Here is a 24381-nt window from a genome sequence, read left to right as displayed (position 1 = left end):
AGTCTGGGCTACTGGGAAACGTCATTGGGGTTTTGATGACCATGTCAAGGACCACTGGGAACCATGGCTGTGTAGGTCAGTCAGTTACTATCAAAATACCTGAAGCAGAGTTCATCTGTATTTTGTGTAGTACCCGACTGATGAGGCCGTAGTACCTGACTGATGAGGTAGAAGAGGGGAGAAACATAGATTAGATCCCCCCCCTCCCCAGTTCAGCGGGAATGTATCCATTGCCGCTGCCTCAAGGTCTGGTTCCATGCGACATACATCAGTACGTGGTGATTCAATTGGAATACAAAGAAATCGATATCTGGTGTTCCATATTGCTTTGTAATTTCAGCAACTTTGGTTTAATATGTCTGTTACAGTATTTAGCTCACCTGGTAGGTAAGTTGCTGATAGTCAAATATGTTTGACGACATACCATTACCAAATTGTTAAACAAATTGTCACATAATATCAATTTTATTCCGCCCATGTGGTTTAGTATATGCCACCACTGTGATATTGTCAATTTATAAATGAACATGCAGAATGGTGCATTATTGATCAATATGCTTTTAACCCATAGAACATACCCAATATTTCCAACTTGGTTTTATGTCCAGATTAGTCCAGACGATTAGTCCAGATTATGTCAGACGACTCCAGATTAGTCCATTTACCACCTGTTCTGGATATGGGTTATTTTGTTTAAACACTAGCACCTTAGCTCTAATGGAAAGGTTCAAGTTAAGTAGCTGGTAATGCTGCTACTAATTTCCCAATTACTCTTGCCACTTTGTCCGATGGTTGGTTGATTGTTAACCATTAATTTGTTACAGGTTGTGCCAGATACGCTGACTCTCCTTTTGGCAATGTTATAGACAAGTGGATAGAGTTAATTGAATACCAGATAATCCATAGTTGTGGATGGTGTCAACGTAGATTTATCTGGATTGTATGACAGAGCCCAGGCTAAATAAGTTTTTAGCAGCTAATGCTGCTGATTTAGCTATTTCCATGGTTTTGTCTGTCGTTAAATATCATCGAGACATGCCATGACAATATGTTCCTTAATAGTGTCAGGGCTGGTTTGAATATCTTGGAAAACTGTTTTGGCTCAATTTAGCCATTTGTCAATAATTTATACTGCCATAGTTACCCCATCCAGGTAAATTATGGTATCTCCGAAGATCTTTATGAATGGGTACTGAATAGTATGCATCTTTTAAGTCGATGCCTATCATAAAGTATCCTTAGGAAATCCACGTTTAGCAGTTACAAAGTTTTCCATTAAAGTGTGTATACCTGGTAAAAATATTCAAGTAGTTAAGTCAGTGATGGTGCGACATTCACCATCTTTGTGTTTTTTGGTAAATTTAATACGGTTCCAAAGGTTCATATTTAGACTTCTTTATGACCCCTTTGTATGTCTTCTCCAGTTCAGCTTGTCCCTCATGTTTCCTTTTTAGTGGGAGGGTAAAACCCCTTTGGGGTGCATGCTGAACTGGTGGCAAGTTTCTTAATTCAATTTTTATCCTTGAATACTTTTGGTATATAAATACCGAGTGTGATAGTCCTTCATGCTTCCAAAACCAGGTGTGACTCCCCCCGCCCGCCCCGTTAGCACAAACCCTTCACCTTTTATGTGATGGTAGGAACCATACTCACCTGCCTCCACTGTTGTTTTTAGTGGTGTGTTCATTTCTTCGGTTTCTGGTTCCTTGTCTGTCGGGATGGTGTTGTTGGGGGGTGGTGCATTTTCCATGGGGCCCGCTCTGGGCCCTGTCCTGAAAGACTTGCGGGGAATGGCATGTTTTCACCGAGCTTTCACCAGTACCATAAAGTAGACGCCTACTGGTGGATGCGTGGAGGTATTGCTGTCTGGTTTTGTGTGGTTTGCTCATTCCAGGCCCTGCCCTCATGATGCCGAATATCTTGGATACTTCGTCCAATTTTTAGGCTTGATTTGGTAACTTTACCAGATAGCAGGATCTGTGGTTGTGAGGTCGGCGTTCTCACAGTCCTGTGAATTTTTTAGGTTGAGGGCAGGTTTTATGACTTCCTTCCAAAGGTTGCGGTCGCATACTGTGTTGAACAGTAGGGTCAGGTGTTTTGCCATACTACCCTGCCCCTCAGGAATGAGCATGCAAAAATGATAGCCGACGTCAGGGGTATCAAATGCAAATTAAGATTTTTGGGTTTTTAAATGCCCTGCTCAATGTACCCCCAATAATGGTAGGAACTTTGAGTAAATACAATTTTGGGGAGGCGTGATAAAATCCAATGCCTCATGACTACCTGTCTTGGAGAGGGTTTTGGAAAAGACTGGTAGTAAGCTGGCCATCAGATTAGACTGTAACGGCCATCTCGCTCGTGGTGTAGCCACGTAGCGGTATCTCACATTCAGCAGCTCTTCCTGGTCCTGTACCTCAAGCATACTCCCGATGTTGTTCAGCCAGTGACCCCTCTTCTTGACCAGCCCAGCCCTGGTTGCCAACGATCCCCTCTGATGAGGGAGATGCGATGGCCAGTGCTGTTAGTGCACTGGAGCGGGAGTGTTTGTGCTCCCTTGGAGCGCTTGCCCCAGCTCCCGAGGCAAGTCTCGCTGGAGTTTTTTACTTCATGACCTTTCTCTAAGGCTTGGAAACAGACACTTACTCACTCTCGGGCGGTAGTTTGAAGTGCCGGTTCCATCTTCCATGTCTGTCTCCAGCCCGAGATTTGGTCGCCAACTTTGCTCAAGCAGCTGCCTCTGGCGTTCTCGGGCGGCGAGTCTCCTTGTCGGAGTATCCTGAGATTACCAGCTGGTTTGTATATTGATTTTCCTCCAGTCAGCTGCTGTTGGTCAGACAGCTCTTAGCGGACTGGGCATCAGCTCGGTACCCGTGACTGTGGACCGCAGCGTGTGCGGTCCAGGGGCCGCGTCTCACCCCCTCCACTGACGGAATGCTCCTTCCCTGGAGTTGAACAGGGGCGGTTTTCCTCTGTGTTGCTTTGCTCCAGTTTCCCCTGGTGCACAATGAGGAGCAAAGTTGTGAATTCAAACCTGTGGGTAAGTACTTACCTAAAGGTCCATTCTTTCAAGCTTGTAGCGGGAGCGCCCGTACTCCCGTTCGTCGCTGTTGCACTGCGTGAACGCTCATGTCGCGCATGCGTGCTGGACAGGTTCTTCACGTAGTCACTCACGTGACTCCGAAGTAAAATTGGCTTCTGTAAATTGTCCTTAGTGTGTAGAATAGAACTAGTGTATGGGAGATCGGTGGTCGGCATGGATTTGGTGGGCCTAAGGGTCTATTTCCATGCTGTATTTCTAAAGCTAAACTACATCATGTTTAGTGGCATGAAGTTGATTTCAGCTAAATTACCACTTCAACTTACACATCTAATGCTAAAGGTTCCTGTCTGTTGGAGGGATTGAAATTCAATATTTAATTGTCTTGCAGACAGAATATGCTACAAGATGCGTTCTATACCCAAGGCAGTCAATTCTGCAATACATTATGTATTGGGACACTATTCAAGTAGATTGAACTGTTTACGCTTAGGGTGTGAGTGTTGTAAAGGGTGGAGGGAGCTGAGCCTCAGAATAATTTTTGAGTCTGAGATAGGGGAGCAAAAAGGTGAAAGTTTGTCATAGTGTCAGTCATACAGCGTGAGAACAGGCCCTTTAGCACAACTTGCCCATGCCGACCAACATGCCTCACCTTCACTAGCCCCACCTGCCCGCGTTTGGCCCATATCCCTCTAAACCTATCCTATCCATGTTTAATTCTCTCTGAAACGTTGCGATAGTACCTGCCTCAACTACCTCCTCCAGCAGCTCGTTCCATACACTCACCACCCATTGTGTAAATAGGTAACCTGGGCTTTGTTTCTCCAGTTCTATGTTACCCTACTTCAATATACACTCCCTACGCAAACAAAGCTCTTCACCCCCATCCCTTTGTGTAAAACAAATAACCCTGAGGTCCTATTAAATCTTTCTTCCCTCACCGTAAACCTATATCTCGATTTCCCAATTCTGGGTAAAAGACTCTGTGTATTTATCCCCTCCGTTCCTCTCTCGATTTTGTACACTTCTAAAAGTTCACCTCATATCCTCCCGTGCTCCGAGGAATAAATTCCGAACCTGTTCAACCTCTCCCTTTAGATCCCTTGGGAAGGGTTGTTGAGGAAGCGTAGGGGTAAGTATAGAAGCATAGACATAGAAAATAGGTACAGGAGAAGGCCATTCGGCCCTTCGAGCCACCACCGCCATTCATTGTGATCATGGCTGATCGTCCCCAATCAATAACCCGTGCCTTAGTGAGACCACACCTGGAGTATTGTGTGCAGTCTCCAAATTGTTGCTATTGAGGGAATGCAGTGTACATTAACAAGGTTAATTCCCAGGATGGTGGGACTGTCATATGTTGCTAGAATGGAGTGGCTGGGCTTGTATACTCTGGCATTTAGAAGGATGAGAGGATATCTTATTGAAACATATAATATTATTATGGGTTTGGACACGCTAGAGGCAGGAAACATGTTCCCAATGAGTCCAGAACCAGGGGCCATGTTTAAGAATAAGCCGTTTAGAACGGTGACGAGGAAAAACTTTTTTCCACCGAGAGTTGTGAATCTGTGGAATTCTCTGCCTCAGAAGGCAGTGGAGGCCAATTCACTGGAGGCTTTCAAGAGAGAGCTAGATAGATCTCTTAAAGATAAAAGAGTGAAGGGATATGGGGAGAAGGCAGGAACGGGGTCCTGATTGTGGATGATCTGTGAGATTTTTCTTAACTTTGTAAATTGTAATCAACAATACAAATGAATAAATATTGGATTTGATAGTGCGTCAAAAGGTAGGAAGAAAATTCAGTACCCCTCCCAATCAGTTGTGAATTTACACATTTGCAACATTACTGAAAAAAATTATAACATCAAATAATTAAGACCAGTAATTATATCAATTTTCAACTGAATATATATTAATTCATCTCTTTTACATTGTGTGGACAGTAAATCCTCCCTCATTTATAATGTGAGAAATGGTTGAATCTATTATAAAGAGATTAATTCAAACGCACACTTAATGAGCATATAGATAATAATTCAAATGGGCTGCAATTTATGAAAGGCTGCTCATTCTAGCAAACGTCATTAGAAGGGGAAAGATAAATTAGACCATGCCGGAGGAGCTCAGTTGGTGAGTCACTCGGAGAAGTGGTGAGATGAGTTTATGCCTGAAGTATTACACAACTTCAGATGGATCTGCTATGAGGTTTATCTAAGATTTCCTGCACACTCATTATTTTTAAAAGTACTCTCTGTTGGAACTTAGAAAGTCAATGGATCCAGGAACTGCAAATGCTGGTTAATGCACAAAAGTGCTGGAGTAACTCAGCATGTCAGGCAGCATGGGTTGCACAGTGGTGCAGTGGTAGAGTTCCTGCCTTACAGCGCCAGTGACCCGTGTTCGATCCTGACTACAGGTGCTGTCCGTATGCATGTTGTACATTCTCCCAGTGACCGTGTGAGATTCCTCCAGGTGCTCTGGTTTTCTCCCACACTCCAAAGACGTATAGGTTTGTAGATTAATTGGCTTCTGTAAATTGTCCCTATTGTGTAGGATAGTGTTAGTGTGCGGGGTGATTTCTAGTCAGCACAGACTCGGGCCAAAGGGCCTGTTTCCACGCTGCATCTCTAAAGTCTAAAGTAAAGTTAGATGAGGAAGGCAGAATGTTGAAGGGTAAATGCAAGTATATGCTTATCTATAAGCAGTGCACAGTCAGAACGTAAGATCAGGAGACCATGTAACGCTTTTAGCCTATTCTATACCTTTTTCAACAACATCACGTTTCCTTTTCTCCATGTAACTTACACTAACATTCATCAATTTCAAATTAACAATTGAATGAGCTGTCATATCCGAAATGGTGGCACAGTAGTGCAGCGGTAGAGTTGCTGCCTTACAGCGTCAGAACGTTTATCCATGTGACCACGTGGGTTTTCTCCAGGCGTTCCGGTTTCCTCCCACACTGCAAAGACATACAGGTTTGTAGGTTAATTGGCTTCAGTAAAATTGTAAATTGTCTCTAGTATGTAGCATAGTGCTACAGTACGGGGTGACTGCTGGGCGGCACCGTCTCGATGGGCCGAAGGGCCTGTTTACACACTGTATCTCTAAAGCCTAAAGACTGTTCCAAATCTTTGCCACCCTCCCGGTGTTTACTGCCTTCACTACTTTCCCCAGAATGCCCCATCGATGGGAAGATTTGCTCCACTTATAGAACGTAGTACAGTACAGCACAGGAATGGGCCCTTTGGCCCACAATGTTCGTGCCGAACATGATACCAAGTTAAACTGATTTCATCTTTCAGTACATGATCTATATCCCTCTATTTCCAGTACATCCACGTGCATATTTAAAAGCCTCTTAAACACCACTATCGTATCTGCCTCCTCCACCACCCCTGGCAATGTCTACCAGTTTGATCACAGTACTGGTTCACACTTGCAAACTAGACAATCTTTTTCCTATTTGATCACCATTAGAGAAATAGACAATGAACTGTAGCTTAATGGTCATGTTATTTACAGAAGCCTGGCTAATAATTCAGAAATCAACCTTGGCTGCTGGAGAATTTAAATTAAATGAAACTGAAATAAAAAATTGGTGTTAATGACCTTGTAGATTAACCTTATTAATAAAAACTCATCTGCTCATCTTCCATAGTCTGGCCTACAGATTCACACAAAGGTGGTGGACTCCTAACTATCCCCTGAAAAATACCACCAAACCAAAATCGTATCGTTCTTCCAAAATGAATTTTAGGGCGGCACAGTGGCTACTGACCTCGGGTACTGTCTGCGTGGAGTTTGCACGTTTTCCTTGTGACCGCGTTGGTTTCCACCTGATGCTTCAGTTTCCCCCCCTCATCCAAACGACGCGTGGGTTTGTGGCCTCTGTAAATTGCCCCGAGTGTGCAGGGAGTTGGTGGTAGTGACAGAACTAGTGTCAACGGGTGATCAATGGCCAGCATGGGACTAGGTGGGCCAAAGGGCCTGTTTCCATGCTGTATCTCTCTGAAGTAGGTAAATATATCAAATCATGAACTGGTGCACGACAATGCTGAGAACGATATGCTGCACCGTGTACCTTCCCCTTCAGTCTACCTATTGTACTTGAGTTTAACTTAATTGTACTTTTGCATTGTATTATCTGATTTGATTGTATAGCATCCATAATAAAGCTTTTCACTGCTTGTCACCCCAGTAAATGTGACAATAATATACCAAAATCTAAGCCTAAGCACAGAAAGCTCAGTGCTTGGATCAGAAGTGTGCTCTGGATTCCTCCCACACTCCAAAGACGTGTGGGATTTTAGGTTAATTGGCCTCTGTAAATTGCCCCTAGTTTGTAGTGAATGGAAGCAAAAGTGGCAGAACAAAGAACTAGTGTGACTGGGTGATCGATGGTCGGCATGGACTTGGTGGGCTGAAGGGCCTGTTTCCATGCAGTATCTCTAACCTAAATAAACTAATTCAAGAAGGCAGCACTCCCTCCCCTCTTCATCGATACCTGCAGGTACTATCAACAATGTTTAGTCTAGTTTAGAGATACAGTGTGGAAACAGGCCCTTTGGTCCATTGAGTTCACACTGACCGCGATCCCGATACACTAGCACTATCCTACACACTAGGGACAATTTACAATCTCTTACCAAAGCCAATTAACCTACAAACCTGCACGTCTTTGGAATGTGGGACAAAATTTGGAGCAATCCGGGGAAAACCCAAGCGGTCACGGGGAGAACGTGCAAACTCCATATGGATAGCACCCAAAGTCAGGATCGAACCCGGGTCTGGGGCTGTAAGGCAGCAACTCTACCACTGTACCTCCGTGCCGCCCTGTTTAAGGCAGGTACTATCGCCACGTTTAAGATACATTTATACAGGTACATGGGTTGGTCAGGTTTAGAGGGATGTGGGCCAAACGCACGTAGGTGGGACTAATGTAGATGGGACATGTTGGTCAGCGTGGGCAAGTTGTGCCGAAGAGTCTTTTTCCACGTTGTGTGACTTTGACTCTATGTTAAGGACAAGCAAAAAATGCCAGCAGTAAATGAATGAGATAACATAGGTCTATTGTGTAAATCGTTCCCAGTTTGAACACGGTGAGATTAAAATGGAGACTTGTCAGTCACTTAGCAGTGGTGTATGCACAGAGTATTATGTGAATGTCAGGAGCTGCTGTAAATTGGTAAATTATGACGCATGTGCAAAATGCTGGTTTCACAATCCCCTTAAATGATCCCAGTTGAAGTGAGTACTAAATATTTAGGTGGGTTTGGCTGCCGGTATTTATGCTTTGTATTAAAGCAGGCTGCCATATTTAATCACCCGGGTGCCAAACACTTTAACTCCCCTTCCCATTCCTATACGGCCTTTTTGTCCTGGGCCTCCTCCACTGTCAGAGTGAGGCCCCACGCAAAGTGGAGGAACACCTCATATTATTTTGCTTGAGCAGCTTACAACCCTGCGGTATGAATTTTGATTTCTCAAATTTTAAGTACACCTTGCATTCCCTCTCTCTCTGTCCCGTCCCCACCCTAGTTATCCTGCTAGTTGCACTGTTGTCCTGCATAGTTTCACTGTTCCCTCTCGTTACCACCTCTCCCACAGCCAACAATGGACCATTGTGGGCTCCACCAAGGCTTGATCATCCTTGCTGGCCTCGTTCTTTTTGTTCTTTTCATACTTTCATTCTTTTGTTCTCTATACCTTTTCATACCTCTACTTTCCGTCTCCACTCGGTCTGAAGAAGTGTCTCGACCCAAAAGCCTTTTTGGCTGCCCTATCTACCTGTGAGGCAGCATTACAGAGATGATCTAAATAAGTTCCAAAAAATTGTAAGTTTCCTTCATCTGTAGCATATGGAACTAATCCAGATCGGGTAAATGCACAGCCTTTAACCCAGGGTCAGGGAGTTAAGAACCAGAGGACGTAGGTTTAAGGTGAGAGGGGAAAGATTTAATAGGCACCTGAGGGTAGCTTTTTCACTCAGAGGGCGTTGTGGGTGTATGGAACGAGCTGCAAAATGAGCTAGTTGAGGCAAGCACTATAACCGCATTTAAAAAGACACAAATAGTTGCATGGATAGGAATGGTTTAGAGGGATATCAACCAGTGTAGATGGGGCACATTGGTCAGCATGGGCAAGTTGGGCCGAGGGGATTGTTTCCATGCTGTTTGACTATGGCTCAATGACTCCAACCAAATGCAGGCAAATGGGACCTTAGATGGGGCATCTTGGTCGGCATGTATAGGTTGGGCCTGTTTGTGTGCTGTATGTCTCAATGATGGTGATTAACATCGAGCTTCCCATTGTCACTTTTACCAACAGGGAAAAAAAGTGATAATGGGAAAAATTCCAGAATAAGATATGTAAGAACTATGCTTTTAATGGTCTAACACAACACAATGGGGTTTTAATAAAATGTCAAAGCCGCATTCACATAGGACACACGGAAGTGACTGCAGATGCTGAAATCTTGAGTAGAAAACAAACTGCTGGTGAACTCAAAGGGTCAGGTAGCAACTGTGAAGGGAAGTGAGTCTGAAGAAGGCTCCTGACCAGAAACGTTGTCTGTCCATTTCCCTCCAAAGCTGCTCCCTGACCTGTTGAGTTAGTCCAGCCATTTGTTTCCTTCACGTAAGACTTGCATTCCCAGCTGTTTATAACTGCTTTGAGACTACAACTGATTATACCTACTTCATGCAGGTTGTATAGTTAACATTACATTATTGGTAGTAAATGGTTTGTATACCTATTAGCGAAAATAAGTAAAGGCACCTCTTTAAACTGGCCTGAACCCCGACCACTTCCAGAAATAGATGAAGCTAGCAAGAGGTTACAGGCAACGGTAGAGTCAGAGAGTGATAGAGTGACACAGTGTGGAAACGGATCCTTCAGCACAACCTACCCACACTGACCAACATGTCCCAGCTACACTAGTTCCACCTGCCTGCGTTTGGTCCATATCCCTCCAAACCTGTCCTACGCATGTACCTGTCTAACTGCTTCTTAAACATTGGGATAGTCCTGGCATCAACTACCTCCTCTAGCAGCTTGTTCCATACACTCACCACCTTTTGTGTGAAAAAGTTACCCCTTAGATTCCTATTAAATCTTTCCCCCTTCACCTTAAATTATGTCCTCTATTCCTCGATCTATCTATTCTGGGTAAGAAACTTACTGCATGTACCCAATCTATTCCTCTCATGGTTTTATACACCTCTATAAGATCACCCCACATTCTCCTGTGGTCCAAGGAATAGAGTCCTTGCCTACTCAACCTTCCTACAGCTCAGCCACTCAAGAGAAATGTGAGGTTTTGTATTTTGGGAAGTCTAAAATGGGCAGGACCATACATTGAATGATAGGGCTCTGGGAATGTTGTAGAGCAGAGCGATCTAGGAGTGCAGGTGCATGGTTCCTTGAAGGTTGAGCCGCAGGTAGATAAGGTGGTCAAAAAGGTTTTTGGTACATTGGCCTTCATTAGTCAGAGTATTGACAGGCCACGGGGAGAAGGCAGGAGAATGGGGTTGAGAGGGAAAGATAGATCAGCCATGATTGAATGGCGGAGTAGACATGATGGGCCGAATGGCCTAATTCTGCTCCTAGAACTTATGAACTTATAAATTAGCCAACGGCAGTCAGGTCTATCTGTGATTACAGACCTATGGTTGATTATTACTGGGAACTGCAGATGCTGGAGAATCGAAGGTTACACAGAAAAGCTTCAGCGGGTGCAGCTATCTAGGAGCGAAGGAAATAGGCAACGATTCGGGCCGAAACCCTTCTTCAGTCTGAAGAAGGGTTTCGGCCCGAAACGTTGCCTATTTCCTTCGCTCCATAGATGCTGCTGCAGCCGCTGAGTTTCTCCAGCTTTTCTGTGTAACCTATGGTTGATTATTAACTGACTTCAGAGGGCAATGGAGGCAGGTTCTCTGGATGCTATCAAGAGAGAACTAGATAGGGCTCTTAAAATGTTGGGCGATTCCAGAACCAGGGGCCACAGTCTTAGAATAAGGTTCTTATTGTCTTAGAATAAGGTTCTTATTCACAACAACTCAGAGAGTTGTGAATTTGTGGAATTCCCTGCCACTGAGGGCAGTGGAGGCCAAATCACTGGATGGATTTAAGAGAGATTTAGATAGAGCTCTATGGGCTAGTGGAATCAGGGGGTATGGGGAGAAGGCAGGAACGGGGTACTGATTGGGGATGGTCAGCCATGATCACATTGATCACATGAATGGCGGTGCTGGCTCGAAGGGCCAAATGGCCTGCTCCTGCACCTATTGTCTATTGACATTTGAAACGTAAAATAGATAGAATGGGTGCTTTCTTTCAATCTTGGAGGTTTTAGGACTATTTAACTCAGGGCAAAGACTTTGGAAATGAAAATCCAATTTCCTGAAAATCAGCAAAAGATTACAAGTAAGCATTTGTAACAATAGAACTGCTGCAGAGAGGATTACTGGTTAACCTGCATATTCTTTTACTTTATTCAATCTACTTTTATGACAATGTGCTATAAGAACAGAAAATGTTCGGTCAGGCAGCATCTTTTAGTTTTAGATTTAGAGATACAGAATGGAAACAGGTCCTACTACCAACCGATTCCATGCTGACCATCGATCACCTGTTCACACCAGTTCCGTGTTATCCCACTTACCCTACACTCACCCTACACAGTTGGGGAAATTTGAAGAGGTCAGTTAACCTACAAACACGCACGTCTTTGGGATGTGGGAGGAAACTGGAGCATGCCATGCAGTCACAGCGAGAATGTGCAAACTCCACACAGACTGCACCTGAGGTCAGGAGTGACCCCGGAACTCTGGCACTGTGAAGCAGCAGCTCTATCGGCTGCGAGCATGTGGGTTTTCTCCGTGTGCTACTGCTTACTCCCGCACTCCAAAGACGTATGGCTTTGTAGCTTAATTACCTTCTGTAAATTGTCTCTAGAGGGTGGGATAGGACTAGTGTATGGGTGATCATCAGTGGACCAAAGGACCTGTTTCCATGCTGTATCTCTAAAACTACAAAAAAAACTGCTAACTCTCTTTACAACTAACATATAACATATAACATATAACAATTACAGCACGGAAACAGGCCATCTCGGCCCTACAAGTCCGTGCCGAACAAATTTTTTTCCCCTTAGTCCCACCTGCCTGCACTCATACCATAATCCTCCATTCCCTTCTCATCCATATGCCTATCCAATTTATTTTTAAATGATACCAATGAACCTGCCTCCACCACTTCCACAGGAAGCTCATTCCACACCACTACCACTCTCTGAGTAAAGAAGTTCCCCCTCATATTACCCCTAAACTTCTGTCCCTTAATTCTGAAGTCATGTCCTCTTGTTTGAATCTTCCCTATTCTCAAAGGGAAAAGCTTGTCCACATCAACTCTGTCTATCCCTCTCATCATTTTAAAGACCTCTATCAGGTCCCCCCTTAACCTTCTGCGCTCCAGAGAATAAAGACCTATAAAGAGAATAACTAACCTTCTCTTGAAACCAGACCTCGTCCAATATGCTTTCATTGTTCATGCAACTTTGAAGAGGTGCATTCTGATAAGCCTTGTTCATGAGACGTGGATCCCTTGGTTGTGAAAAATGATCAGAGTTGCATTAAGAACGGAAAGGTTAAAAGGAGTCACCATATTAAAAAAAATCCTTTGTTTTAATCAGTTGAAAGGCCCATTAGTTACCCAAACAAACGGTGGTGATTTTTTCTGCACAGTTTGAAATGTAATGGTCAGAGGCCAAGTTTCAAACACATTCATTAAATCTTCTAATAATAATAAACCGTTGACTAATTTGCCAAGGTAATGAAATTCCGATAAATTTCCCAGCTGGAGCCCAAAGTAATTTCCTGCAGTTTTACTTGAAAACTTGTAAATTGAACTGCAGATGGATCATTTAAGTTCATAAATCAGAGTGCCACAGACTATCTAGAGGTCAGCCAGACCCATGTCTTTGCCTTCCAAGTGCGAGCAGAGTGATTTCAGGAGATATACGAATGCCTTGATGGTGACAGTGATTCAAAGAGGTAAAGGTTAGAGTCATAGAGCATGGAAGCAGGCCCTTCGGCCCAACCTGCCCATGTCGGCCAAGATGCCCATGTACACTAATCCCACTACCTGCATTTGGCCCACGTCCTTCTAAACCCTAGATAGACTCAAAGTGCTGGAGTAACTTGGCGGGTCAGGCAGCATCTCTGGAGAAAAAGGATGGATGACATTCTGGGTTGGGACACTTCTTCAGCCTCTATCAAAGATAGACACAAAGTGCTGGGGTAACTCAGCAGGCCAGGCAGCATCTCTGGATACCAAACATAGACATAAAGTGATGTAGTAACTACCAAAGATAGACACAAAGTCTATCAGTCGGAAGAAGGGTCCCTACACAAAACATCACCCATCCTATCTATTCAGAGATGCAGCCTGAGTTACTACAGCACACTTTGTATCTATCTTTGGTAAAAAAAAAACAGCATATACAGTTCTTTGTTACTACTCCTAATCCTTTCCTGCAGCTGATCAAAAATGTATTTTGGACATTGTTATAATACCTACCTAAACTACCTCCTCTGGAACCTCGTTCTATACATCCACCACCCTTTCTGCAAAAAAAGTTGCCCCTCGGGTTCCTATTAAATCCCCCTCACCGTAAAACCTATGTCCTTTGGTTCTTGATCCTCCTACTCTGGGTAAAAGACATTGCTGCGCATTTACCCTATCAATTCCCATCATGATCTTATACACAAGTTTAGCTTAGTTTAGTTTAGTGATACAGTATGGAAGCAGATACCTCAGCCCACCGAGTCCATGCTGACCATCAATCACCAGTTCAACACCAGTTCTATGTCATCCCATTTTCACCTTCACTCCCTACAATTTCTACAGAGACTAATTAACCTATAAACCTGCACGTCTTTGGGATGTGGGAGGAAACTGGAGCACCCGGAGGAAACCCACATGGTCCCAGGGAGAACCTACAAATATCATACAGACAGCACCCAAAGTCAGGATTGAATTGGGGTCTCTGGTGCTGTAAGGCATCACTTCTACCAGCTGTGCCACTGTGGTAGAGCTTCTGCCTCAGTTTGGAGGAGATAGGGAGGTTAGGTAGCTGAGGATCTTGGCAGCTGAAGGGTTAATCACCGAAGTTGATATTAAGGAAGAGTGGTTTAGTTTATTATTGTCACATGTGCTGAGGTACAGTGAAAAGCTTTTTGTTGCATGCTATCCAGTCATTGAAAAGATTATACATGATTACAATCAAGTCGTCCATGGTGTACAGTTACAGGATAAAGGGAATAAATAAAGATATGCAAGAGTGGAGCGATTATAATGAATGATTGCAGACCCACTTCTGGGACCAGCACAGAAAGAGTCGCCTGGCTTTGGCGCTATCTTGTATTAGCGACACCATCTTGTTTTAGGGGCGCCATCATGTTTTAGCGACGCCATTTTGTTTTAGAGGCGCTATCTTGTCTTAGCGACGCCATCTTGTTTTAGGGGCGCCATCTTGTTTTAGCGCTTACTCTTGTCCTATGGTTGGATGAGGAAATGGGGTTTCAGAAATATGGAAGACAAGTTAGTGAAGCAATGGAAAGGAACTTTACTCTTTTATCCTGGAAATATATTGATGTCAACAGCAGCCCTAAGGAGTATTCAGCTTCCCAGCACTGGTGTTATTGATGTTGACTCAAATACAGCAAATTCACTGCAGCAAATAGGGGACTTTGGAGGGAAATAAAAGAACATTGCTTCTGCAAAAGGCTATGATGATGCCTTAGTGTACCGATCATATGATTACCTTTCCCCCTTTCCTGGGTACGTATCACAAAATAGCAAAGTGGCTTTATCTGTATAAAACCAGGCTGAAGAGATTGAACAAAAGATTAGAAATGGAATAATGCAGCTTAGGCGAAATAACTTTTGGCTAAGTTTCTAAAACCCTTCTTAATTAAGTTGCTGTGAAATCACAGAGTGCATTAAACAGGATGTTCTATCTTCAATGTGAAATTGTAAAAGTGACTGGGTAAATGGTCAGGCAATCATTCTGCTCTTGCTGTTCATTGAAGTTAGATTCCTTGTGCAACATCTGGAGTGCCCGAATTGGATGTTTCTTATGGAGACACAAGGAACTGCAGATGCCCGTTTACCAAAACAAACCCACAAGGTGCTGGAGTAACTGGGCAGCATAGTGGCACAGCGGTAGAGTTGCTGTCTTACAGCGCCAGATGCCAAGGGGTTCGTTCCTGACCACAGGTGCTGCCTGTACAGAGTTTGTAGCTTCTCCCTGTAACTGCGTGGATTTCCACCGGGTGTCATAGAGAGTCATAGATTCATGGAGTGTGGAAATAGGTCCTTTGGCCCAACTTGCCCACACTGACCAACATGTCCCATCTAGTCCTACCTGCCTGCGTTTGGTTCACATCCCTCTAAACCTATCCTATATATGTACTGGTCAAAACGCTTCTTAAAAATTATGATAGTATCTGCCTCAACTACCTCCTCAGGCAGTGCGTTCCACACTTCCCCCACCACCCTTTGTGCAATAAAATTGCCCCTCAGCTTCCTATTAAATCTTTCCCCCCTCCCCTTAGGCTTCCTTAGTGCTCAGGTTTCCTCCAACATTCCAAAGACTTGCAGGTTTTTAGGTTAATTTGCTTTGCAAATTGCCCCTAGTGTGTAGGATGTGAAACTGGGATAAGATAGATCCAGTGTGAACGGGTAATTGGTGTTCAGTGAGGACACATTGGGCCGAAGGGCCTGTTTCCTTGCAGTATCTCTAAACTAAACTGAAAATCAGTGGGTCAGGCAGTATCTCTGGAAGACGTGGATAGGCGACGTTTCGGGTCATGCTCTGACGAAGGGACCTGACACGAAACATCGCTTATCCATAACTCCTGACCCGCTGAGTACTCAGCACTTTGTTTTTTATTTGGACATTTCCAATTTCAAATTGCCAGAGAAGAACTTAACCAGCTCTTAAAAATACTGGGCCTGATTAGTACGGGTGTCAAGGGTTATGTGGCGAAGGCAGGAGAATGGGGTTGAGAGGGAAAGATAGATCAACAGTGATTGAATGGTGGAGTAGACTTGACAGGCCGAATGACCTAATTCCACCCCTAGAACTTATGAACATGATTAAGAGCTATTCTCCAACAATAGATTAGCTGTAAAATAAAGCATATTTTAGATACCAGTTAATGCTCCAAATAGCTGGAACATTATTGCAAATGTTAATGATCTAGCATTATGGTTATGCATAACTAATGACTCTTCTCAGTGTAAACACAACACATTGGGGTTAAAGGTGCCACGAAAATAGAAACCGTTACAATTTTTGTATTAATTTTAATTTCAGATCGACTGACTATGGAACAACATACGAGAAGCTGAATGACAAAGTGGGCCTCAAAACCGTGCTGAGTTACCTGTACGTCTGCCCGACAAACAAGAGGAAGGTAAAACAAATCATTTGCTATGCTGTGCAAGGGAAAGAAGGTCAGGGGTCTCGCCTTAAATCAATGTATGCATCCATATAAATAGGGGAACGTCCTTGGCAAGTGGAGAATTGAATTTGGTGCCATTAATTTGTGTTGCTGGTTTCCAAGGTTAACACACTGCTGTGTATTCCCTTTGCTGGCTGTCTCATTAACAGTGATTGTCAAAGAAAGTTGACTGCTTGCCCACCCCCTGCGCAAAGTTGTCTGAGGAGATCTATTTCCATCCACTCCTACCCACAAAAACATCTGCCGGGTTATTACCTCGTTGAAACAGAGCCTGCAACTGCCCGCAGGGAGCAGGCTGGGCTTTTGTGAAAGATTGTACGGTGTTATTAATAACGTCTTCAATGGATGCACTTCAAAGGCAGGGTGGGCTGATATCTGGTAGAGCCGTCTATGCCTTCATCAAACGCGGTCTGTTGCAGAGAAGGTTGTGTGCCCTTGCGAATTAGAGGCCTGAGACTGTGCTAAAGAATGAATGAGGATCTTCATTCTGGTAGCCTGGAATTTTCTTTTTGCTGCTTTACCGTTAAACTTTAGACTTTAGAGAAACACCGCCAAAACAGGCTCTTCGGCCCACTGAGCCCGCGCCAACCAGTGATCACCCCTTACACTAATACTGTCCTACAGACTAGGGATCATTTACAATTTTTACCAAACCCAATTAACCCACCATTCCACTGGGTGGCGCCACCGCAGTGGCTGCCTCGCCAACAGTCTGCCTATCCTTTCTCTGTTTTAATTATTTTAAATATGTCTTAAAAGTTTGTTTTAATGTTTCTTGGTTAGTTTTATATGGGGGGGTGGGGGTTTGGGGGAAACCTTTTTTCAATCACTTACCTCGACGGAGATGCAATTTTTCTCCGTATCGCATCTCCGTCCCCCCTGCGGCCTAACACCGTGGAATAGTGCGCCCTTTCCTGAAGATCGTTCCGGAGCTTCAAGCCACGGGCACGGCGCGGACTCTAACATCGCGGAACCTGCGATCCTTTGCCGAGGGTCGCCAGTGGAAGTGCTCCAACCGTGGGGCCTGTGGACTTTTAACACCGTGAAGCCCGCGGTCTCCAGTAAGAAGAGGCCGACTCGGGAGCTCCATGCCACCGAGTGTTCCAATCCGTCCCGACACCGGAGCTTCCATCATCCCGACGTGAGTGCTTCGAACATCGGACCGTCAGCAGCGACTACTGCGGAGGGTTCAAAGGCCCTGACCACGGGTGAACAAAGGAGGAAGATGATTGAACTTTATTGCCTTCCATCACTGTGAGGAATGTGGATTCCGCTGCGGTGGATGTTTAGGTTAAATTTTATTTGATGTGGCTGTGTGTACTGATGCTTTTCACTTAGTATGGCTGCATGATAACAAATTCCACTGTACCTTAACTGGTGCATGTGACAATAAACACGATCTTGAACTTGAACCTACAAACCTGCATGTCTTTGGAGTGTGGGAGGAAACCAGAGCACCCTGAGAAAACCCACGCGGCCATAGGGGAAACGTACAAACTCATGTACAGACGGTACCCTTAGTCAGGATCGAACCCACGTCTCTGTTGCTGTAAGACAGCACTCTATCGCTGCACTACTGTGCTGCCCCAAACCTATCCTGTACACCTGGATCACAGCCTGGTGTGAATTATCAGATGGGAGAATATGTTAGAGGCTGCTGTATTCTCCATGGTCAGAATGTGTCATCATCTAATATTAAACAAGGTATGTGGTTATATAATAGATGTCAGGCATTGTACTTGAATATATATTAGAGGTTGCTGTATGTAATCTCTAATATATATACTGTATATGCTGTATATAAATTACTGTTGTAATCAAGCAGGGTGAAATTAGATAAAACACGATGCTAATCTAGGAATTGTAGCATGATGAGCATATGATGAGCATCTGACAGCACAGGGCCTCTATTCACTGGAATTTAGAAGGATGAAGGGGTCCTCCATGAAACTTACCGAATAGTGGAAGGCCTGGATAGAGTGGATGTGCAGAGGGTATTTCCACAAGTGGGAGCATCTAGGACCAGAGGCTATAGCTTCAGAAGAGACGTATCTTTAGAAAGAAGGTGAGGAGCAAATTCTTTAGTCAGAGGGTGGTGAATCTGTGGAATTCATTGCGACAGAAGGCTGTGGAGGCCATCATTGGGTATTTTTAAGTCAGAGATTGACGAATTTTTAATGAGCAAGTGTGTCATGTATTATGGTAAGGCAGGAGAATGGTGTTGAAAGGGAAAGATAGATCACACGTGATTGAATGGCTGAGTAGACTTGATGGGCCAAATGGCTGAATTCTGCTCCCATGACTTATGAACGTATGAACATGTTACAGTACAAAAGTGTTGCACAAGCAAACGTCTATTCCTCCGGTCCCTGTTGGATCAGAATGAAATGCAACTGCAAGGTACAGTTATATAGCATCTTTTAAGAGCTTAGAACATCCTAACATAGAGCATAGAACAGTCCAGTACAGGAGCAGGATCTTTGGCCCACGATGTCTGTGCCGAACACGATGCCAAGATAAGCTAAACAGTTCATGGGGGTTTTTAGGCCTCTTTAAATTGGCCGAAGGGCCTGTTTCATGCTGTATCTCTAAACTAAACTAAACTAAGATTCCAGAGAGCATAATAAAGCATTCCTATTGCTTCCTAACCCAGACAACAGTGCAACACATCTCAAGGTAAACAGGGAAATTTGTGCGGTGGTGAGTGAAGACCTTGAATAATCACGGACCTGGTTTTGTGCGAAAACAAACACTGCATTTCAATCTTCTTTCCGATGAGATTAAGGTATGGATGCCTCAGGGAGGAACTTAACTTGCTCTCCGAATAGTAACTTGTCTCCTCGAGTTCTGAAAACAACTATAAAATAATCATTGTCATAATCCTTTTTGCTTCTATACCACAGTGGTTGTGGTGCCTTTGTAACATTCCAAGCACGCGCATGATTCATCGCAAACATTCCATTAATGGCTTTTTTTTTAAACCTTGCACAGTACTTATTGAAACACAGCTGCATAATGTGCGCTGGAGTAATGATTATCACAGCAAAATATGCAAAGGTACTAACATGACCTGGAATATGTTATTTTTAAACAATCACAGAGTCACAAAGTGATCTTCTGCAGGCCATTCAGTCGACCAAACCTGTGTTGATTTTGGATAGACCTATCCATTTCACTGCTGTTCCTTTCTCAGCTTCAAGGGTTGGTCCAAACCCATTTTTTGAACTTTCTACTGAATTTGATTCAACACCTGAACCATCCTCCCAATGGCCACTGAATCCACCCTACTAACAACTAGAGAGCAGTCTTGAGCTACTATCTACCCCATTGGAGACCTTCAGACTATCGTTGACCGGACTTTACTAGACTTTATCTTGCACTAAATTCATGTTATTCCCTTTATCATGTGTCTGTACACGGTGGACGGCTCGATTGTAATCATGTACAGTATTGTCTTTCCGCTGACTGGTTCGCACCCAACAACGCTTTTCACTGTAGCTTGGGACACGTGACAAGGAACGGAACTGTAAACTTTGCAGGCAATGCACTCTTGCTGGAGGTCAAGAAGGTGCAGGGGAGTTTCCTTTCTCATGGGGTGGGCAGCACATAGAATTGCTGTCTCACAGCGACAGAGATCCATGTTCTGTACTAACCTAGTTTAGTTTATTGGATTGAACATTATTAGATTATTGTATAGAACATAAAACTAGTGTGGACGGGTGATTGATGGTTGGCATGGACTCGGTGGGCTGAAGGCCCAGTTTCCATGCTGTATCTTTCAATCAATGCTTCAGTCAGATGGCTGGTTCTCTTGATGATAACCTTCCTTGTATGTTCATGGGTTAAGGCCTTTTTCCTGTGAACATATTTTTGATCAGTGCCGTAATTCCTCCTCATATAGCCTAGTGCATTCTTCGGGTGGCTCAGTTAATAGAGCTACTGTCTCCCAGCTCTCGTGTCCTGGGATCCTGACCTCTGCTGGGCAGATTTTATATACGGTGTGCAGAAATAGTCTACTGATGCCGCATACAAGAGGCGCCATGTTTAGGCGCCATTTTCCAGTCTGCGCTCTAGTCTCTAGTTCATATGAGTGGTGCCCGCTCCAGGTGACCCCCAGGCTGCTGTGGGCCTCCGGCCATTGCCTTCCTTGGACACCAGGTTCCTCTCCTCGCCCGTCCACCTTTGTTCCCCGGGAATGCCTCCTGTAGTCGACCTCGTGGGCACGGTAGTCCAGACCCTGGATCCCCCTCCTCTCCTGCCGGCCTCGCTCCTCACGTGTCACATCCATTGTCATCGTTATCACCAGCTCCATCATCCGGGTCTCCGATGTTCAGGGGAGACTTCAGGAGATTATCTCAGGTTCTTTAGTAAATTGTCAGTTTCTTTGTTGAACTAAATTAAGGCGCATGTTGCAATCAAAAGCGTTTGAACAATTGGTTGGGAAGAAAGCCAAATTTAATGGATTAGAATCATGGAGTCATGAAGCCATACAGCATGGAAACGGGCACTTCGAACCAGCTTGCCAACACCGACCAACATGCCTTATCCACACTAATCCCACCTGCCTGCATTTGGCCCATAACCCTCTAAACCTATCCTCCCCATGTACCTGTCTAATTGTTTCTTAAAGGTAGCAATTGCACCTCCATCAATGACCTCCGTTTCATACAGCCACCCTCCCTATGTGTGTGTGGAAAATGTTACCCCTCCCCCCCCCCCCCCCCACCTTAAACCTTAAACTGAATTAACGATCCCATACTGAGAGACCATGAGATGAAGTGAGAAGCAAGAGTTTTGATGGAGCTGGTATAATTGACAGAGCTAAGATGTTATGCACAAATGCTTGGTGCTGCCTCGTGTTGGTTAACCCTGCACAAGTCATTAGACGATCAAGGCCGGAGGGTCACTCAGAGTTTTAGCTCCTTCCTGAGGAAGAGTCAAGGTGGCACGGCGGCGCAGCGGTAGAGTTGCTGCCTTACGGCGCCAGAGACCCGGGTTCAATCCTGACTACAGGTGATGTTTGTACAGAGTTTGTACGTTCTCCCCGTGACCTGTGTGGGTAGGCTCCAGGATCTCTGGTTTCCTCCCACATTCCAAAGACAAACAGATTTGTAGGTTAATTGGCTTGGGATAATTGTAAATGATCCCTGGTGTGTATAGGATAGTGTTAGTGTGTGGGGATTGCTAGTCGGCGCAGACTCGATGGGCTGAGGGCCTGATCCCATGCTGTATTTCTAAACTAAACTAAATGAAACCAAATGAGCAAATGGAAGAGAAGATTTGGTGAACTATTCTGCTCTCGCTCCTGACTACATTTATTGATTTATTGATATAAAAACCTGAGCCAAAAGTGTAAAAGGCTGATAACATCACTCCTGCTGGTGTAGTTATTTCTGAGGTAACCTTTGTAAGATGTGTCTACCCTGATTACGCAGAGTGTCGGAATGAACTGCAGATGCTGGATTATATTGAAGATAGACACAAAATGCTGGAGTAACTCAGGGGGCCAGTCAGCATCTCTTGAGCTGACGTTTTGGAATAGATGACGTTTTGGGTCGGGACACCTACTTCAGATTGAAAGATAGAGAAGGCCGGAACAAAACAGGGCTGGCAACAGAGGATCTCAGGAATGGTGGTCCATAATGTTGGCTGGGGAAGATGTGCTAACGACAGGGATACAAGGGTTCAAACACTGGAACTAGTAGGTCGACTAGGGTGGGAGAGTGGGATGAGAGAAGGTGGGGGGAAGGAAATGCAGGAGTTACCTCAAATGGATAAATCACTGTTCATACCAATGGGCTGTAAGCTATTTGGCTTGGGCAGTTTACACAGGGAATGGAAATACAAATGGGGATGTCTTACAATAAGACGCAAAATGCCACAAAGTGCTGGAGTAAATCCGCTGGTCAGGCAGCATCTCTGGAGGACAAGGATAGGCAAGGTTTTGGATTAAGGCCCTTCTACAGACTTACTCCAGAGTTACTCCAGGACTTTGTGCCCTTTCGTGTATTAACCAGCTTCTGCATTTCTTTGTTTCTTAATCTTACAATAGGCCACTGAGCTGACATCCAGAATCATCGGTGAGGCCGCACTTGGTGTATTGTGTGTAGGAAGGAACTGCAGATACTGGTCTATACCAAAGATGGACGCAAAGTGCTTGAGTAACTCAGTGGGCCAGGCAGCATCTCTGAAGAAAAAGGGTGGGTGACGTTTCTGAGGTCTGAAGAAGGATACCGACCCAAAACGTCACCCGCCTTTTTTTCGCCAGAGATACTGCCTGACCCATTGAGTTACTCCAGCACATTGTGTCTGTCTTGGAGTATTGTGTTCAGTTTTAGTCACCCTGCAAAAGGAAAGATGTCATGACACAGGAAAGAGTGTAGAGAAGATTTATGAAGATGATGCCAGGACTCAAGGGCGTGAGCTAAAGAGTAAAGTTGGGGAAGCTCAAACTATATTGCTTGAAGTGCAAGAGGCTGACGGGTGATATTTTAGAGGCCATTGAGTCATAATGCCCTTCAGCCCTACTTTCCCACACTGACCAACATGCCCCATCTACACCAGACCCACCTGCCCACGGTTGGCCCATAATCCGCTAAACCAGTCATAGAAACATAGAAACATAGAAACATAGAAATTAGGTGCAGGAGTAGGCCATTCGGCCCTTCGAGCCTGCACCGCCATTCAATATGATCATGGCTGATCATCCAACTCAGTTTCCCGTACCTGCCTTCTCTCCATACCCCCTGATCCCCTTAGCCACAAGGGCCACATCTAACTCCCTCTTAAATATAGCCAATGAACTGGCCTCAACTACCCTCTGTGGCAGAGAGTTCCAGAGATTCACCACTCTCTGCGTGAAAAAAGTTCTTCTCATCTCGGTTTTAAAGGATTTCCCCTTTATCCTTAAGCTGTGACCCCTTGTCCTGGACTTCCCTAACATCGGGAACAATCTTCCTGCATCTAGCCTGTCCAACCCCTTAAGAACTTTGTAAGTTTCTATAAGATCCCCTCTCAATCTTGTAAATTCTAGAGAGTATAAACCAAGTCTATCCAGTCTTTCTTCATAAGACAATCCTGACATCCCAGGAATCAGTCTGGTGAACCGTCTCTGCACTCCCTCTATGGCAATAATGTCCTTCCTCAGATTTGGAGACCAAAACTGTACGCAATACTCCAGGTGTGGTCTCACCAAGACGATGTGAAGTGATGCATTTGGGAAGAGCAAACAAGGGGATGCACAATAAATGGCCGGGCGGTAAGAAGTGAGGTGGGACAGTGCTCGTGAATCCCTGAAAGCTGCAGGATAGGTAGGCAAGATGCGGGCTGGGAGATATATTGGATTAAGTGTTATAGTCATACAGCACAGCAACAGGCTCTTCAGTCCAACTCATCCATACTGGCCAAGTTGCTTACCTGAGCTGGGCCTATGTTCATGAGTTCTAGGAGCAGAATTAAGCCATTTGGCCCATCAAGTCTTCTCATTCAATCATGGCTGATCTATCTTTCCCTCCCAACCCCATTCTCCTGCCTTCTCCCCCTAACCCTCACCCTAATTAATAATCTGTCAATATCCAATGTGCCTGCATTTGCCCCATAGACTTCTAAACATTCTTCTATTGAAGTACCTGTCCAACTTTTGTCTAAACGTTTAAATCGTTCCTGCCTTTACCATTTCATCTAGCAGCCTGTTCCACAAATCTGTCACCCTGTGTGTGAAGAATCGGATTATTTCTCCTCACATCTATGCCCTCTAGGTTTAGATTGATCACCTTATCTAAGACCTTTATGATTTTATATACCACAGTC

General features: G+C 44.5%; 1 protein-coding gene across 6 annotated transcripts in view; it reads left to right on the top strand.

The window, feature by feature from the left end:
• The window catches only part of LOC129704093 (VPS10 domain-containing receptor SorCS1-like), a 678236-nt gene that overhangs the window by 345976 nt on the left and 307879 nt on the right, over positions 1 to 24381 (top strand). For all 6 annotated transcript variants that reach the window (XR_008724683.1, XM_055646979.1, XM_055646982.1 and 3 more), the window contains exon 3: positions 16425 to 16524. Coding sequence is in view for 5 of the 6 variants with exons in the window: in XM_055646979.1 (XP_055502954.1) it covers positions 16425 to 16524 (100 nt within the window). In the remaining variant the exon portion in view is untranslated. The remainder of the gene's footprint in view (positions 1 to 16424; positions 16525 to 24381) is intronic.

This window comes from Leucoraja erinacea, chromosome 15, assembly GCF_028641065.1.
Source record: "Leucoraja erinacea ecotype New England chromosome 15, Leri_hhj_1, whole genome shotgun sequence".
Classification (NCBI taxonomy): domain Eukaryota; kingdom Metazoa; phylum Chordata; class Chondrichthyes; order Rajiformes; family Rajidae; genus Leucoraja; species Leucoraja erinaceus.
Note: the sequence above shows the minus strand (reverse complement) of the source record. Positions and strands in the feature narration are given on the sequence as shown.